This window comes from Microcaecilia unicolor, chromosome 11 (genome assembly GCF_901765095.1).
Source record: "Microcaecilia unicolor chromosome 11, aMicUni1.1, whole genome shotgun sequence".
Taxonomy (NCBI): Eukaryota; Metazoa; Chordata; class Amphibia; order Gymnophiona; family Siphonopidae; genus Microcaecilia; species Microcaecilia unicolor.
The window spans coordinates 141,479,519-141,495,105 of NC_044041.1; the positions used below are offsets into that span (position 1 = coordinate 141,479,519).

Here is a 15,587-nt window from a genome sequence, read left to right on the forward strand (position 1 = left end):
ACAAGTGTAGAAAGTATTCAAGCAGGGCCTGTGTAGGATAAGAGCGAGGATCTAGGGCCTTGCTATCACACCAGACGGCAAAACCTCCTCCATTTGAAAAAGTAGCACCTCTTCGTGGAATCTTTCCTAGAAGCAAGCAAGAACTGGGAGACAACCCTCAGAGAGACCCAAGGAAATGAATTCTATGCTCCAGGCCGTGAGAGCCAAAGACTGGAGGTTGGGATGCAGAAGCGCCCCCTCGTTCTGAGTTATGAGGGTTGGAAAACACTCCAATCTCCACGGCTCTTCGGAGGACAACTCCAGAAGAAAAGGGAACCAAATCTGACACGGCCAGAAAGGAGCAACCAGAAGCATGGTTCCGCGGTCCTGCTTGAGTTTCAGCTAAGTCTTCCCCACCAGAGGTATGCGTAAAGGAAGGGCCCTTCCCCCAATAAAGAAAAAGGCATCTGACGCTAGTCTGTCGGTGGGCCTGAAGTATGGAACAAAATAGAGGGGCTTTGTGATTGACCTGAGTGGCAAAAAGATCCACTGAGGGGGTGCCCCACTCTCGGAAGATCTTGCATAGGACGCCCGCATTGAGCGACCACTCGTGAGGTTGCATTATCCTGCTCAATCTGTTGGCCAGACTTTACGACTGCAGATAAGTGGCTTGGAGAAACATGCCATAACGGCGAGCCCAAAGCCACAACCTGACGGCTTCCTGATACAGGGGGTGAGATCCGGTGCCCCCCTGCTTATTGATGTAGTACATAGCAATCTGTTTATCTGTCTGAATTTGGATAATTTGGTTGGACAGTCGATCTCTGAAAGCCTTTAGAGCGTTCCAGACCGCTTGCAACTCCAGGAGATTGATCTGAAGATCCTTTTCCTGGAGGGACCAAACTCCTTGAGTGTGAAAGCCCATCTACCATGAGCTCCCCATCCGAGGAGGGACGCATCCGCTGTCAGCACTTTTTCTGGCTGAGGAATTTGGAAAGGGACGTCCCAAAGGTCAAATTGGATTGAATTGTCCACCACTGAATGGAATTCTGAAAATCGGCGGACAGCTGGATTGCATCTTCTAGATCCCCGCAGCTTGATACCACTGGGAAGCTAGGGTCCATTTAGCTGATCTCATGTGAAGACGGGCCATGGGTGTCACATGGACTGTGGAGGCCATATGGTCTAGAAGTCTCAATATCTGCTGAGCTGTGATCTGCTGAGACAACCTGGCCCTGGAAACAAGAGACAGAAAATTGCTGCTCTCACTTCTGGAAGATAGGCACGAGCCGTCTGTGAGTCCAGCAGAGCTCCTATAAATTCCAGTTTCTGAACAGGGAAAAAATGGGCCTTGGGAAAATTTAATACAAACCCGAGTAGCTCCAGCAGTTGAACAGTCATCTGCATGGACTGCAGAGCTCCTACCTCTGAGGTGTTCTTCACCAGCCAATCATCGAGATAAGGGGAACACATGCACTCCCCAGTCTGCGTAGCGACGCTGCAACTACTGCCAGGCATTTTGTAAAGACCCTGGGCGCAGACGCCAGACCAAAGGGCAGCACACAATACTGGAAGTGGTGTGCTCCCAGACGGAATTGAAGATACTTCCTGTGAGCTGGAAGTATCGGGATGTGTGTATAAGCATCCTTTAAGTCCAGAGAGCATAGCCAATCGTTTTCCTGGATCATGGGAAGAAGGGTGCCCAGGGAAATCATCCTGAACTTTTCTCGGACTAGGAATTTGTTCAGGGCCCTTAGGTCTAGAATGGGACGTATCCCCCCTGTTTTCTTTTGCACAAGGAAGTACCTGGAATAGAATCCCAGCCCTTCTTGCCCCGGTGGAACGGGCTCGACCGCATTGGCGCTGAGAAGGGCAGAGAGTTCCTCTGCAAGTACCTGCCTGTGCTGGAAGCTGAAGGACTGAGCTCCTGGTGGCAATTTGGAGGTTTGGATATCAAATTGAGAGAGTATCCTAACCGGACTATTTGAAGAACCCACCGGTCGGAGGTTATGAGAGGCCACCTTTGGTGAAAAAACTTTAACCTCCCTCCGACCGGCAAGCCATCCGGCACGGACACTTTTACAGCGGCTATGCTCAACTGGAGTCAGTCAAAAGCCCGTCCCTTGCTTTTGCTGGGAGCTGCAGGGGCTTGCCTTGGCGAACGCTGTTGACGAGAATAAGTGCGCTGGGGATGAGCCTGAGAAGGCTGTCGAGAAGGATGATTATACTTACGCTTATTATAAGCATAGAGCATTCTTCCTTCCCCGGAAAAAAAGTCTACCTGATGAGGGTACTAGCAGAAGGCGTCCGGCGGGAGAGATTGTCCATAGCGGTTTCCCGCTGAGTGATCTGATCAACCACTTGTTCGACTTTCTCACCAAAATATTATCACCCCGGCAGAGAACATCCGCAATCCGCTGCTGGACTCGATTGTCCAGGTCAGAGGCATGCAGCCATGAGAGTCTGCGCATCACTATACCTTGGGCAGCGGTTCTGGATGCAACATCAAAGGAATCGTAAGCACCCCTGGACAGGAATTTATGACACGACTTCTGCTGCCTGACCACCTCCTGAAAAGGCTTGGCCTGCTCCGGAGGGAGCTTATTGACCAAGTCCGCCAGTTGCTTCACACCGTGTTCCTCAAGTGAATACTTGTGTAGAGCTTGTAAGACTGAATTTTGGCCATGAGCATAGAAGACTGATAGGCCTTTCTCCCAAAAGAGTCCAGTGTTTTAGATTCTCTCCCTGGGGGTGCCTAGGCAAAGTCTCTAGAACTCCTGGCTCTCTTGAGAGCGGAATCCACAACCATAAAGTCGTGAGGTAACTGCGACTTCATCAGGTTCTCCATGAATCCGATATGGGACTCAGCTTTCTTGGGAATGGTGGGATTACTTAGTGGTTCATCCAGTTCCGCATACGAGTCTCCTTGAGCACATTATGCAAAGGAACCCGTGGATGACTTCTTAGGTGGCGAAGGATAGTCAAGGACCTTCAGCATCTCAGTCCTGGGATCATCCTCAGATACCACAGGGAAGGGAAGAGCCACAGACTTTTCCCGGACAATGAAGAGAAAGAAAGACTCTCCGGGGGAGAAAGCTTTCCTTTCTGGAGAAGGAGTAGGATCAGAGGGAAGGCCACAAGACTCCTCAGAAGATAAATACCTGGGATCTTGCCCTTCATCCTACGAGGCATCCTCTTCGGTATCGGACAAGAGTTCCTTACTGCAGTCCGAAACCGGGCCCGTTCTCGACACCAAGGAACCATGTCCCGATGGCGAGTGTTGAGAAGTTGACTCCCATGCCGGCGGCGATGAAGCTCCCTTCAGCAATATCGATGGGGGGTGACCTGGGTGGCAACCAAGGCCGATGCCGCAGGCGGCACCAGCGTCAGAGACCTACACCACAGGCGGAGAGCCAGCTGCCGCTTCCATCGATGGCAAAGAAGGTGCAAGCACCCCGGCCCTGGAGCAGACTGATGCAGCAACCCTTCCAGAAGACCTGGAAGACTGGCTTGGATGCACTCGTCCAGAGTCGCTGTCGAGGAAGGCTGGGGGGTTGGTGCAGGAATCTGGCAGCAGAATCTGTAGATGTTGAGGAGATGGTACCGGGCTGCCCGAAGACCGACACCTCTTGATGGAGGGTGAGCGTTCCTCCCAGTGTCGACACTTCATGGGTGCCGAATCCCTCAACGCTCCAGAGCTCCAGTACCGTGCTTAGAAGGAGACCGATGACGGTGCTTCTTAGCCTTCACTCGATGCACGTCATCAATACTCCTCGGTACCGACGAGGAGGATGTGGAATCCACACACCTCCTCGGGGTCGGGTCCGAGAGTGGTCAGGTCCCGGTGGGCCTGTACAGCAGGAGTCTTCGAGGCAGGTGGAGACCCACTCGACGGCTCACTGCGCCAGCGTGTGGTGGTCTTCGAACAGCCATTACCTGCGCCCCTAAATTCGATGCCATCTCCGGTGCCGATATCGACGACCTTGGTACCAATGTCGACATCGATGCCGAAGACCCTGGCGAAGCTTCAAAAAGTAGATCCTGAAGAGCTTTCTTGATGCCTGTGGTCTGCTTTTTAAGGCTAAGACACAACTTACAGGCGTCTGGGTGATGGTCGGGCCCAAGGCACTGAAGACACCACGCGTTGAGGTCGGTACATGAGATTGCCCGGTTGCACCAAGTATACTTCTTGAAGCTGCTGGGAGTCCTTGATGACATGGACGGAAAAATAGCGGCTGCAAAGTCAAAATTCTCGATTGTGCCAAAAGTAAGGCAACAAAAATGAGAAGCCGCGACGGAAGCGAAAGGAACTTTAAAAGGCCAAATTCTGGAAATAAAGGACTTTTTTTTTTAATTTGAAGGGAACAAGACAAACAAGAGAAAAAAGAGAGATAGGAGGAAAAAAAAACCTTGAAAAACTAAGGTTCTTTTTGGCCCGAACAAGAGGAGGACCAACAAGCAGTCACTCCCTAAACCGTGGAAAAGAAACAACTGAGCGGGACTCTTGCGCAACAGGCAGGAAGATGGCTGCGCGTGCCCGCGCTGGAAGGCTCTGGCAAAAATTTTGTTGCTATGGAAGATTTCCGTTTGTGGGCCCGCCGTGAACGCCAACCCCAGTCGTGAGAACAAGCAGCTGCTTGTCCTCGGAGAATCCAGTTATAAACAGCTTGAGAATCTGAAGGTGGAAAAAGCTATGGGGCCAGATGGGATACATCCCAGGATACTGATGGAGCTCAGAGAGGACCTCTTAGATTTATTAATAGATCTTTAGAGACAGGAGAGGTTCCGCAAGATTGGAGACGAGTGAGTGTGATCCCTCTTCACAAAAGTCAAGACAGGGAAGAAGTGGGGAAACTACAAATTGGTAAGTGGTCACGTAGTGTTAGGAAAAATAATGGAGTCCCTGCTGAAAGAAAGGATAGTTAATGTTCTAGAAGCCAACGGGTTACAGGACCCGAGGCAACATGGCTTTACCAAAGGAGAATCCTGACAAACAAATCTTATTGTCTTCTTTGACTAGGTGACCCAAAGAACTGGATGAAGGACGTGTGCTAGATGTAATCTACTTGGATTTAAGCAAGCCTTTGATTCGGTCCCCCACAGAAGACTCGTGAATAAGCTGCAAGGCTGAACTTAGGACCAAAAGTGGTGAACTGGATAGGAAACTGGTTGAGGGTGGTTGGTAATGGAATCCGCTCAGAGGAAGGAAGGTGAGCAGTGGAGGTTCTTCAGGGGTTGGTGCTGGGGCCAATTCTGTTTAATACATTTGTGGGAGATATTGCTGAAGGGTTGGAAGGAAAGGTTTGCCTTTTTGCGAATTACACAAAGATAACCAATAGAGTGGATACCCTGGAGGGAGTAGAAACAAGAGAGGGGATCTCCAAAGGTTAGAAGAATGGTCAAGGGTCTGGCAGTTTAAAACTCTAGGTTTGACTGTGTGTAGGACCACAGAAGATTTGTTCGATTTTGCAATCCCTTGTGTTCATCTGTGTTTTTTTTTATGACAGGGACAAGAACAGTGGTTTCACTTTGTTTGCAGTGAGGATTTTTCCTCTCTCTACCTGTGAGCTTGTTGAATACAATGAGCAGCGACATCTACTGCTGAGAACTGGGTTCTGTATGCCATTATTTTTTATGGCTAAGTGACTGATCTTTATTGAGCCTTGTGCTTTGATTATATACAGAGACTGAAGAAACTGCAATCTAGGTTTATGCTTACTGGTTTTGTGTGATTTGGGTAAAAGTGTAATGTGGATGGCAGTGTGAGTGAGTTGCAGGGATATTATTTAGTAGTTTTTAATGCATTGAATTATTTTCACTAATAAAGAGTTTGTAATTTATAGAGAACAGGAGTACTGTTTGTTATCAATATTTTAGGTACTTCCTATTGTTTGTATATCCCCTATTAGGACTAAGAGTTAAAACTTAATGCTAAGAAGTGCAGAGTGATGCACTTGGGTGCAGAAACCCAAAAGAGAGATACTGAATAGGAGGGGAGCGATTAATAAGCTCGACTAAGAAGAGAGACCAGGGTGTTGGTATCCGAGGATCTGAAGATGAAGAAACAATGTGACAAGGCGACGGCCATGGCCAGAAGGATGCCAGGCTGCATAGAGAGGGGTATAACCAGCAGAAGAAAGGAGGTGTGATGCCCCTCTTTACATGTCGTTGGTGAGGCCCCACTTGGAGTATTGTGTTCAGTTTTGGAGTCCGTATCTTGCTAAGATGTAAAATGACTGGAAGCGGTGCAAAGAAAAGATACAAAAATGGTATGGGATTTGCATTGCAAACCGTACGAGAGACTTGCCGACCTGAACACGTATACCTTGGAGGAAAGGAGAAACAGGGGTGACGTAATACAGACGTTCAAATATTTGAAAGGTATTAATCCGCAAACAAACCTTTTCCGGAGGCGGGAAGGCAGTAGAACTAGAGGATATGAATTGAGGTTGAAGGGGGTCAGACTCAGGAGTAATATTAGGAAGTATTTTTTCACAGAAAAGGTGGTGGTACATGGAATGCCCTTCCACGGGAGGTGGTAATTAAAATGGTAATGGAATTCAAACATGCGTGGGATAAACACAAAGGAATCCTGTTTAGAAGGAATGGATCCACGGAACCTTAGCGGAGATTAGGTGGCAACACCGTAATTGGGAAGCAAAACCAGTGCTGGGCAGACTTCTACAGTCTAAGCCCTGATCATGACTGAATAGATATGGATGGGTTGGAGTGTAAATTTTAAGGGGCTTAGATGTTAGCTACAAGAACAGTGCTGGGCAGACTTCTACGGTCTGTGCCCTAAGAATGGCAAGGACAGATCAAACAGGTATACATATAAAGTATCACATACCAAGTAAAATGAGTTTATCTTGCAGACTAGATGGACCGTACAGGTCTTTATCTGCCGTCATTTACTATGTAATTGGTCTGTCCAAAGAGACCAAATATGACTCCACCAAGACATGCCCCCTTATCCCTTATGCTACGAATTTATTTGGTTGGGCAGACTGGATGAACCGTACAGGCCTTTATCTGCCGTCATCTACAATGTTAGGGCCTGATATTCAGAAAACTCTGAGCTCCTACATTTATTCTCCTAAGTCAGTCTCCTAAATTTGTGCTCTATTTTCAACCATACTTAGGAGCTGTATAGAGCTGTCTGGTTTTGTACATCAGTCAGCTTTGTAAATATAACTTATTCCCTTATCTATGATCTGGTAGGGCAATTAGCTAGCTTGTGTCTTCTTGGTCTTCTCACAGACCATAGATAGCCAGGCTTGCTTAGCCCTAGTAATGGCCATAAACTTTAAAGTGTCTGGGCTCTAAAACATAAGACAGGGACATTTTCAGTGAAGGACAAGTATGAATAAGTATTCGAGGAAAGGAGGTTACAAAGGGCAAATGAATATTTGAGAAAAATACCAAAGAAACAGAATTATGTGACAGTAACCTTAAAGGTCAGAGTTGAAGAATACCAGATAAGTAAGAGAGAAAATATAAGGCATTAAGTGATTAGACAAAATTAAGCTTCAGTATTCTGCCTAAGCACATCTTGTACTAGGTCAGAATCTGATAGCTTCCAAAGGAAAACAGAGAGAGCGAGATTTTATTTTCCTTATACTGAAATTTGGACTAACATAAATAAGAATGAATTTTCTGTAATACTGGAAGAAAATAATTTTATTGTAACCATTTATTTACTCTAATAAATTTTAGCACTATTAAAAACAGATAAAAACTGAACTTAAGTGTTTTTCCTTTGCCAGAAGGGCTTGCTTTTTTTTCAGTCTCTTCTGTTCAGCTCCCCTCTTAGAGGCAAGAAGAGAGTGCCCTATACAGTAGCATAACTTTTAAACTGAAAATTCATCTTAATTAATGAGCTTGAAAGTTATGCTAATAAATCTAGGCCTACCATTCGTTTGCCTAGATCAGCGGTTCTCAACTGGTGTCCCCAGAGGTGAGGGGGTGTAACAAAACCATTTGGTGTAGAAAGCAAGCTTGTATTTCCTTTACAACCATCAGTGCTGCAAGCTGGGAAGACCGCAATCTTGAGAATCAGGTTCTTGAAATCCCCATAACGGTCCTTATTTCTGCTTCCCCCATACCCCCCAATAACTGTTGCCACCAACCCCCAACTGAAAATGTTGCAAGGTCTGCTAGATTCTGTTTGTTATACAGTTTCTGAGTAGCATATTTGCAGGCTTTTGTGATGCTTCACAATATCTGGCAGTGGGGGATTTTGTGTTGCTGTTACTGAGGTGACACTGGATTTTGAATATATATTTGTTCTGTTGTATGTCACGTGAGAAATCTGGGACTGATGTGTTGCATACAGCTTTCTGATATAGGATAAGCAAATTCATATTAAACTTAAACAATAAAATATTTAGACATGCTTTGTTCAGCTATGAATTTGTGTTCGGTGTATCACATACATGAACCTTGTCTATCAAGTGTGCCACAGCTGAAGAGAGGTTGAAAACCACTGGCCTAGATTTATAAGCCTAGTGCTGAAAACCAGTGCTAAGCTCATAACTTCTTTTCCCCACTCTTTATCTGCCCCTGTTTCCACCTACTGATGTTGGCTTAAAAGTGCCTGGCGAGGCATCTGAAACTGATGACGAAGGAAGCCTCGGTGAAAAAATTCACATGCCTAAATCCGTGGGTACCCTCATCCCTTTCTTGATAATAATGCGGAATGAGGAGCTACTAATTTAAGAGTTCATAGAAATTTTGAGTAAACATTTATGTACTCAGCTCTAGTAACAGGGCCGTGCCAATGCAGTAAGCGGGGTAAGCAAAGCAGGGGGCGCCTGCCTTCGAGGGGCGCTGCTGCCCTGCGGTCCCTGCCTTCCACTCACTTGCAAAATCTTTTACCTGAAGTTGTGATCGCCCCTGCCCTCCTTTTCATGGCAAACCGGAAGTGAAAGCAAGGCAGCAGTATTCACTGAAGCAGGCAGGCTCTTCAAGTTATTTGAGAGAATGCAACCAAATTGCTATATTATGCTGTGGTTTGGGGCTATCTCCTCACTCAGGGTGAGCTTCAGAGCTTGAACAGCATTCAAATTAAAGAGAACCTGAAATTTTAAAAGTGCTAAAAATAAGTTTTAAAAGTATTTGTATTAAATCTAATTGCTGAGAGTCTGTACTTGGTTGTCATATGCTCAGATTTGTTTAAATCATATGCAAATTAGTCCGTTTTTGGGAGGTTCTCATTTGCATATTTATGAATAAAAAAATGATGGAAGTGTTTACAGCCTTAATGTTAGGGCATGGCTCTGATCAAAAGTGTGAAGTTTGGTCCAAAAACGAAGGGTTTATCTAGTGTTTTTCACTAAAAATTCCCATTACAGTGTCTGTATGTTAATCTGCATTCAAATACAGCTCTCTGATTGGATGATCAGCTTCTGTTAGAAATCTGCGGGAAGGGAACAGAGTGAGACAGCAACTGACTGTGGGTTTGGCCAAGAAAGACATGCAGCTGTGAGTTCCTGTGTTTGTTGACTGAAATTATAAAAGACTGCCAGATTATGTGGTAAATGAGAAAATAGGAATGAAAAGAGGTTGATGGAGATTGAAGTTTGAGGTTTCTCTAGTGAAAAAGGATCTGAATATTTCAGGATTACTTGAAGTTTATGAAGAATAGAAAAGGGTGAATTTCAGTTTAAGAGTGTTTAAATCCTATAAGCTATATAAAGGCTAGGTTGATTTAAGTGACTGTAAGCAAGGAAACCTTAATATTTGATCTGAAATAAATATTTGATCTGAGATAGTTGATCAGAGACAATGTTTGATCTGAATTATATCCTTTGGTGCAAAGGAGATTAGAAAAAGAATCTTTGGAAACTAAGAGGACTTTGCTCACATTTTGAATTAGCATTCCTATTTTGAGTTGGAAATCTTTGAAGTGTTATGAAAATACATTTTGCTTTAATGAAATTGCTAAACTTTAGAGTCAGAGACTTATCAATGAGGGATACATACAGTGCTATTTTTTCCTGAGGTCCGGCTTACTTGCCAGCTCCCTTCTGTTCCTGCTCTGCTAGACGGGGGGGGGGGGGGGGGGGGGGCACTAACTGATAGTCCTGCAGGGGGGCACCAGAGACCCTAGGCACGGCCCTGCCTAGTAAATTTTCAGAGCCCAATTTATTTATTTATCCAGCTTGCTATATCGCCTTAATTAACTAGCAGACCTAGGCAGTTTACAATTCTAAAAATTACAATAAGTAGAGAGAAAAGGACCTACAATAAGAACAGGAAAGGATATCCATGTATTCTATCACAATTGTATCAAGGATAGACTACAGAAAACTAGGTAAAAGGAAAAATGGGAGCAGAAGGTGAGGACAAGTCCATAAACCGCTACTAAATAGACTTGGGAAAAATCCACAATTCCGGGAATAACATGTATAGAATGTTTGTACGTTTGGGAAGCTTGCCAGGTGCCCTTGGCCTGGATTGGCCGCTGTTGTGGACAGGATGCTGGGCTCGATGGACCCTTGGTCTTTTCCCAGTGTGGCATTACTTATGTACTTATATATACTCTCAGTAAGAAGCATAAATCCTTGGATTATTTAGCTCATAATTGGTACTTTATGCTGGGTTTTCTGCATTTAGCTCTTCAGAGTTCAACTTTGTTTATTCAACTTTGTTTTTTCTCTGTTATAAGTGGCATAATATAAAACTTGTAAGTTGGTTAAAGTGTCAAGTTACTTCAGTAAAAAGGTATCAGCATATATATTTGCTTTGTATTTATTAACCTATATTTCTGTGCATTCAGTACTGTACCAGCAGTCACTAAATCCACTTCACAGAACACTCTTAATACACAAATGCCAACATCATGCCATGCTAATATAGGCTGCGAGTGCAAAAAATATTTGTTTGGTCAATGTTTGTATTAGTGTGTATACTTGACTACCACTTGGCAGTACAGTGAAACAGGTCAGAGAAGTTTCTGTTTGGCTGTTAACGTTATAGGAGAGTTGGAGCCTAGGTACATGTGCTAATCCCAGTGAGACTCCAAAGCAGTCACCAGTGTCCCCTAGGCTTGGGGCATGTTAGCAATGCCTTGTCTTTTTCAAGACTGTCTAACTGCACTTTTTCTGTTGTGGCCTACCTACCCCTCTGGCACCTATTTTACAAAAGTCTGCTCCCCCAGACGTCAAAACCCTAGCCTCTGGCCAAATATCTTACAGTGGAACAAGATTATCTGAAATTTCATAAACAGCTGAAGTTTTGGGTTGTTTCAGAAGCACTTTAAATCTTTGATTTTCTGATAGCCAGGTTCCTGTCCTTTTTGTTTTAAATTGTATTTAATGTATTGTCTTTGATAGTTATGGTTTTGATTACTATCAACCATATATGCCTATGTTCCTTTATATATTCTGCAGGGAAAGTAGTTACAAGAATTTACACCTGCTCTGAGGCAGATATATTCTATGCTTGATTGTGCTGGAAAGAATAGGAATATGTAAGCATAATTTATCAAGTTCCACCTACTCTCTGCTCCAAAAAACATTGCATGAAATTAGGTACTACAGTGGTGGAAATAAGTATTTGAATCCCTTGCTGATTTTGTAAGTTTGCCCACTGACAAAGACATGAGCAGCCCATAATTGAAGGGTAGGTTATTGGTAACAGTGAGAGATAGCACATCACAAATTAAATCCGGAAAATCACATTGTGGAAAGTATATGAATTTATTTGCATTCTGCAGAGGGAAATAAGTATTTGATCCCCCACAAACCAGTAAGAGATCTGGCCCCTACAGACCAGGTAGATGCTCCAAATCAACTCGTTACCTGCATGACAGACAGCTGTCAGCAATGGTCACCTGTATGAAGACACCTGTCCACAGACTCAGTGAATCAGTCAGACTCTAACCTCTACAAAATGGCCAAGAGCAAGGAGCTGTCTAAGGATGTCAGGGACAAGATCATACACCTGCACAAGGCTGGAATGGGCTACAAAACCATCAGTAAGACGCTGGGCGAGAAGGAGACAACTGTTGGTGCCATAGTAAGAAAATGGAAGAAGTACAAAATGACTGTCAATCGACAAAGATCTGGGGCTCCACGCAAAATCTCACCTCGTGGGGTATCCTTGATCATGAGGAAGGTTAGAAATCAGCCTACAACTACAAGGGGGGAACTTGTCAATGATCTCAAGGCAGCGAGTTGCCAAGCGACAGCCCAGAACTCTTAATGATTTAGAGATGATCTGCAAAGAGGAGTGGACCCAAAATTCCTCCTGACATGTGTGCAAACTCATCATCAACTACAGAGAGACGTCTGACCGCTGTGCTTGCCAACAAGGGTTTTGCCACCAAGTATTAGGTCTTGTTTGCCAGAAGGATTAAATACTTATTTCCCTCTGCAGAATGCAAATAAATTCATATACTTTCCACAATGTGATTTTCCGGATTTAATTTGTGATGTGCTATCTCTCACTGTTACCAATAACCTACCCTTCAATTATGGGCTGCTCATGTCTTTGTCAGTGGGCAAACTTACAAAATCAGCAAGGGATCAAATACTTATTTCCACCACTGTATGTATTCTTTGCCTACTTTTATGCATGTATGGGCAGGGCAATTTATAAGAACCTACTTCAACATGTAAAATGTTCTACACACTCAAGCAGCTGACAAAATCACCTTCAATAGGGCTGTGGAATCGGAAGCAATTTTACATGGTGTCGGAGTTGGTAGAAGTGCTTTGACTCTGACTCCAGAATAAAAAAAAAACCAACAACACAATATATAGTAAATTTATCATTCTATACTAGTGTCCAATGCAAGCTTTGATTTAATGCAAAACTTTTGTTTTGCACTGGACAGCCATTTACTTGCTCACAAACCTCTCACAAACATAGCTTTCTGTATCAACCTCACTGCTGGGTGTGTTAGGGGCCTGCTAGTTACAGGCGTTCCACTTACATATGTTCCATTTTAAAATATGATCAAATACATGCCCCTCTCCCCTAGAATGGCTTTTTTTTTTTTTACCATGGCTAAGTTTATGTAATGTTATGAAACTACACACTTGTGTTCAGATAGCTGAAAATTCACTTATTCATACACAAATTACTTGTATCCACACCAGAATAAAAGGCAACTAAAATTTTACTCCCTATATTTATTAGCAACTAATTCCTCTTCAGAAAGTGTTACTGTGGTCTATACAAGGCAGATTACCCTGGATGAGGCAGACCTAGGTGATAAATTTGTGCATAGGTGACTGTGACCTATGATGCATAGGTATACTTGGAGAATAGCTACACATTATGTCATGGCGACTTCAACACCCAAAGTACAACTGGAGAAAAACAACGTGAGCTGTGAGAGGTTCTACATAAGCATAGGTATACTTGGAGAATAGTTACACATTACTTCACTTCGACTCCAACATCAAAAGTATAATAGGAGAAAAACAACATGTGAGCTGGGAGAGAAGTTCTACATAGCTTAATGAGTTAAGAGAATATAATATTAACTGTGACTTGATTAGCTTTACAATTATATAAAACTGATGATTTCTGTCTAATAAAGGAGTCTTAGTGCTTAAAGTAAGCCTGCACCATGTTTCATTAGCATAATGTAAGTTTTCATTTTAGTATTCTTGTGATTTCCTTCCAGTTAATATTTTTAGTTAATATGTCACCCCCCCCCCCCTTTTCTATTTAACCTTACAGATATCCAACTCCCAAAATCTATGAGACAAACCTTGTAGAGGGTTGGGTATTATCTGTAAAGGGCATTACAGCATTTGATACCACAAGCAAATAGGTGGGAAAATGTGGGATACAAATGCAATAAATAAACATCTCCCGTTATAGAGAATCCATCCTTATGTTCGGTAACAAATTACAACTAGCTATGATATCAATTTTTTCACTGACAGTTCTGAGGTCATCGAGGATCAGGCGGATGCTGTGAGAGGCACTGATAATGCCATTTTGGGAACTGCTGAACTGGTTAGTGAGAGCCCCCAGCTCCTTGGCAGCTGCCTGATAAATATGTTTAATGGTACCATGGATATTGTGGCACAAATGGGCATTACTTTCTAGCAGCTTGTGCTGCAACAAAGTGCTGTAGCGACTGTGAGACTGGATGCTGAACATTGGCTTCTCCTCCTTTCCCGCAGGGGACATCTGCTCCTCATTCCGCATTATTATCAAGAAAGGGATGAGGGTACCCACGGATTTAGGCATGTGAATTTTTTCACCGAGGCTTCCTTCCTCATCAGTTTCAGATGCCTCGCCGGGCACTTTTAAGCCAACATCAGTTGACAAAGCCACTGAGGTAACAGACGTGAGATAAATTTCTTCTTCAGAGTCGGTTTCTGATGCTTCTCCCTGTACCACGGTCTGGTGCCTGCTAGCAGACATTTTCCTAATTTCGGTAACCTAAGAAAAATAAATCCACGGTAACAACTGATCTGATTTTTGCACCCGTCTTTATTTACTTAACTGGTATTTCTATATAGCTTTCCTATTAAAAAGACTGCTTAAAAAGCATTAATTGATTTGATTTGCTTACTTTATTTATTTTTTGTCTATTAGATTGTAAGCTCTTTGAGCAGGGACTGTCTTTCTTCTATGTTTGTGCAGCGCTGCGTATGCCTTGTAGCGCTATAGAAATGCTAAATAGTAGTAGTAGTAGTAGTAGTGAAAAAGCAGTACATAAACAGTACAAATCACGTGATAAAATTAAGTAATGCAAAATGCTGGCTCTGGCTGTGTGTGTCGCATCGATGCTCTACCGGTTTTACTCTGCCCGTCCCTATTAGTAAGATATTTGCACTTTGAGTATTACACTTCCCTAGCCCTTTTGTTAGCCCACACACTCACCTGTGCCTAAAAACCGACAAAAACCCCTGAGCTCTCACCACCTTTATCGCATAACCGACAGTCACTCTACTAAACCTTTCCAGCGAATATCAGAAACGGAAGAAAGCCAGTGTTCTTCCGACATCGGTATATGCGTGGAGCACCAACAAGGAAGGAGGCGAGGTTAAATTGAGAACAGGAGACGGTATGAGCCTATCTAGCTTATTGTGGGGGCTGAAGCCAGTAAGGCGGAGCTTGCCGCCGTTTTAGTTCACCCAAAACATTCGCAAAAGCTATTAAAAACAATAGCAAAACCTTAGTAAAAAAAAAAAGTGGTCCATTTGTAAAAAGTCTAAAGCTAATCCAGTTGGATAGGCAGTGCCTTAAAAAGTGGAATATAAGGGATATTTATTTTATTTGACAGCATTTTATTTGAATGCTTCCCATCCTATCCTATCTATATAAATAATTCTCACCTCCAACGTTCTGAAGCTCACTGTGTGCCAGGGAAACACTGAAGCCCTGTAGTGTTCCAGGCTGTCAGCACCACTCACTGTCACTCATAGACCCACCCTCAGCCACGCCCCATCCACACATAGTTCACAACTCCAACATACTAAATGTAAATTTGTAGTTGCAAGATCCCCATGAGTGTCTGCCCCGCCCTTGCGTCACAATGTGATGATGTTGTGGGCGGGGCTATCACACTCAGCGAATCGCCAGTTCCACCGCCCTCCGACACTCCCCCCGACGCACAACGACAAACAGCAACCTAC

At 43.9% G+C, this 15,587-nt stretch overlaps 1 protein-coding gene across 2 annotated transcripts; it reads right to left on the reverse strand.

Moving 5' to 3' along the window:
- Positions 1-13,286: 13,286 nt before the first annotated feature.
- Positions 13,287-14,980, reverse strand: BLOC1S3 (biogenesis of lysosomal organelles complex 1 subunit 3). 2 transcript variants are annotated; one of them, XM_030218350.1, is made up of 3 exons: positions 14,833-14,980; positions 13,804-14,388; positions 13,287-13,760 (listed from the first exon to the last, which is right to left on the reverse strand). In XM_030218350.1, the coding sequence occupies exon 2, from the start codon at positions 14,368-14,370 to the stop codon at positions 13,813-13,815; it is 558 nt and encodes a 185-aa protein (XP_030074210.1). In that variant the 5' UTR covers positions 14,371-14,388; positions 14,833-14,980; the 3' UTR covers positions 13,287-13,760; positions 13,804-13,812. The 2 variants fall into 2 exon arrangements, with proteins under 2 accessions (XP_030074210.1, XP_030074209.1); XM_030218349.1 differs by having other exon boundaries at positions 13,287-14,388.
- Positions 14,981-15,587: the final 607 nt, after the last annotated feature.